General features: G+C 43.5%; 1 protein-coding gene across 18 annotated transcripts in view; it reads right to left on the bottom strand.

Annotated features, from left to right (window-relative positions):
- LIMCH1 (LIM and calponin homology domains 1) overlaps nucleotides 1-1,390 on the bottom strand; it is a 317,738-nt gene that overhangs the window by 9,039 nt on the left and 307,309 nt on the right. For 7 of the 18 annotated variants that reach the window (XM_044912732.1, XM_044912736.1, XM_044912730.1 and 4 more), the window contains one exon: nucleotides 173-250. The exons of 9 other annotated variants lie outside the window; for them this stretch is intronic. In XM_044912732.1, the coding sequence (XP_044768667.1) occupies nucleotides 173-250 (78 nt within the window). Of the gene's footprint in view, nucleotides 1-163; nucleotides 251-1,390 lie in introns of all 18 variants that reach the window. 2 more of the 18 variants (XM_044912731.1, XM_044912741.1) reach the window with 1 other exon arrangement.

The following is a 1,390-nucleotide window of genomic DNA, read 5'->3' on the forward strand; positions in this document are numbered from 1 at the left end:
TGTGTGTGTGTGTGTGTGTGTGTGTGTGTGTGTGTGTGTGTGTGTGTAGGAAGAGAGGTAGATGAACAAATCTCTCAGAATCATCTGGCAAGCACTAATTTGGTTGAAAGCATGCTCAGCAGGTGCTAGGTGAAACCAAGCAGCCTCAGAAAGGCTTTTTAACCCCTTGTACCTGTTTGGTGATTGGCCAGGAGGGGTGGGACAACAAGGGGACAAGTGCCCAGCCTGGAAATTCTCTCGAGGGCTTTTCCTGTAACACGGTAAAGGAGCCAAAAATTATGAGAAGAGAAACCCATCCCACAAGAAGAGACATTTTGAATTAAAACAAAACAAAACAAAAACACTCCCTTGACAACCAAATAAGAAACAACAGAGTGCCCTCGTGGTGATTTTTTAACGAAGAACAAAAACCGTCATTCCAGCTAGCAAAGACCGTGCACGCATTGGCTGCATAATATCAAAAGCAGGCTGGCACGGGTGTACAGGAAAGACAAAATATCTTTCTAATCTTTATTTTTTTGCCAGGTACTTTGCTAGTTAACACTGCATGCTGGGTTAGATATAAAAATCCTGGACTGGGTGGGAGGGGAGAGATGAGTAGGGATATAGGCAAAAGCTCCTAAAGGAGCTAAAGGGCAGAGCTTTACTGGAGGTATTTTTTTAGCGAGGTGGCTTCTCCCCTACCAATAAGTTCATCATGGGTACATGTGATTAGGGGTAATGTTCAAAACATGTAATAACTGCTAGGTCATGAACATCCACACAGCAGAATGGTCCCCAGCTAGAAGCTACCGCAATGGTTTGACAGGTGCTCTTTGTGTCCACATGAGCTTTGGCTACAATTAAGCCTTGCTCTGTGGTGGCACATGAGCCTTGTCTGGGCTCTTGCTTTTAAGAGTTCATTTCCTTTGTGAAGAAAGGGACAGAACACGGAAAAGACGGAGGAAAAGAGAAATGCCAACACAGAAGTGAACAGAGCACCAGTCCATCTGTCTTTGAACTGCTTTCAGAAAAACTCCCTGAGCCCCTGCCCACTCCAACTTCCCTCCTCAGGCAGAGCTTGTCTCCTCCAGAGTATCAGCTTTTCATGTAATACCCTAAAGTATAAGCACATTGCCTTAAAAAAGGTTGAAAATCAGAGCAGTAATCAACAACAATGATTACTTCTAGGTGATTTTATCTTCTATTGATTTTGAGTGTCATCCGGACAGATAGTAATAAAATAGGATACACATAAGAGAAAAGGGGAAATGGTTCAAACACTATATTGAGAAAAAAAGTGTAACATAATAAATAAGGTAAAAAGATGTCACCACCACCACCGTCGCCACCACCGTCACCACCATCATCACCATCACCACCATCACCACCATCATCACCACCATCACCA

The sequence above is a fragment of the Neomonachus schauinslandi genome, chromosome 2 (assembly GCF_002201575.2).
Source record: "Neomonachus schauinslandi chromosome 2, ASM220157v2, whole genome shotgun sequence".
Taxonomy (NCBI): domain Eukaryota; kingdom Metazoa; phylum Chordata; class Mammalia; order Carnivora; family Phocidae; genus Neomonachus; species Neomonachus schauinslandi.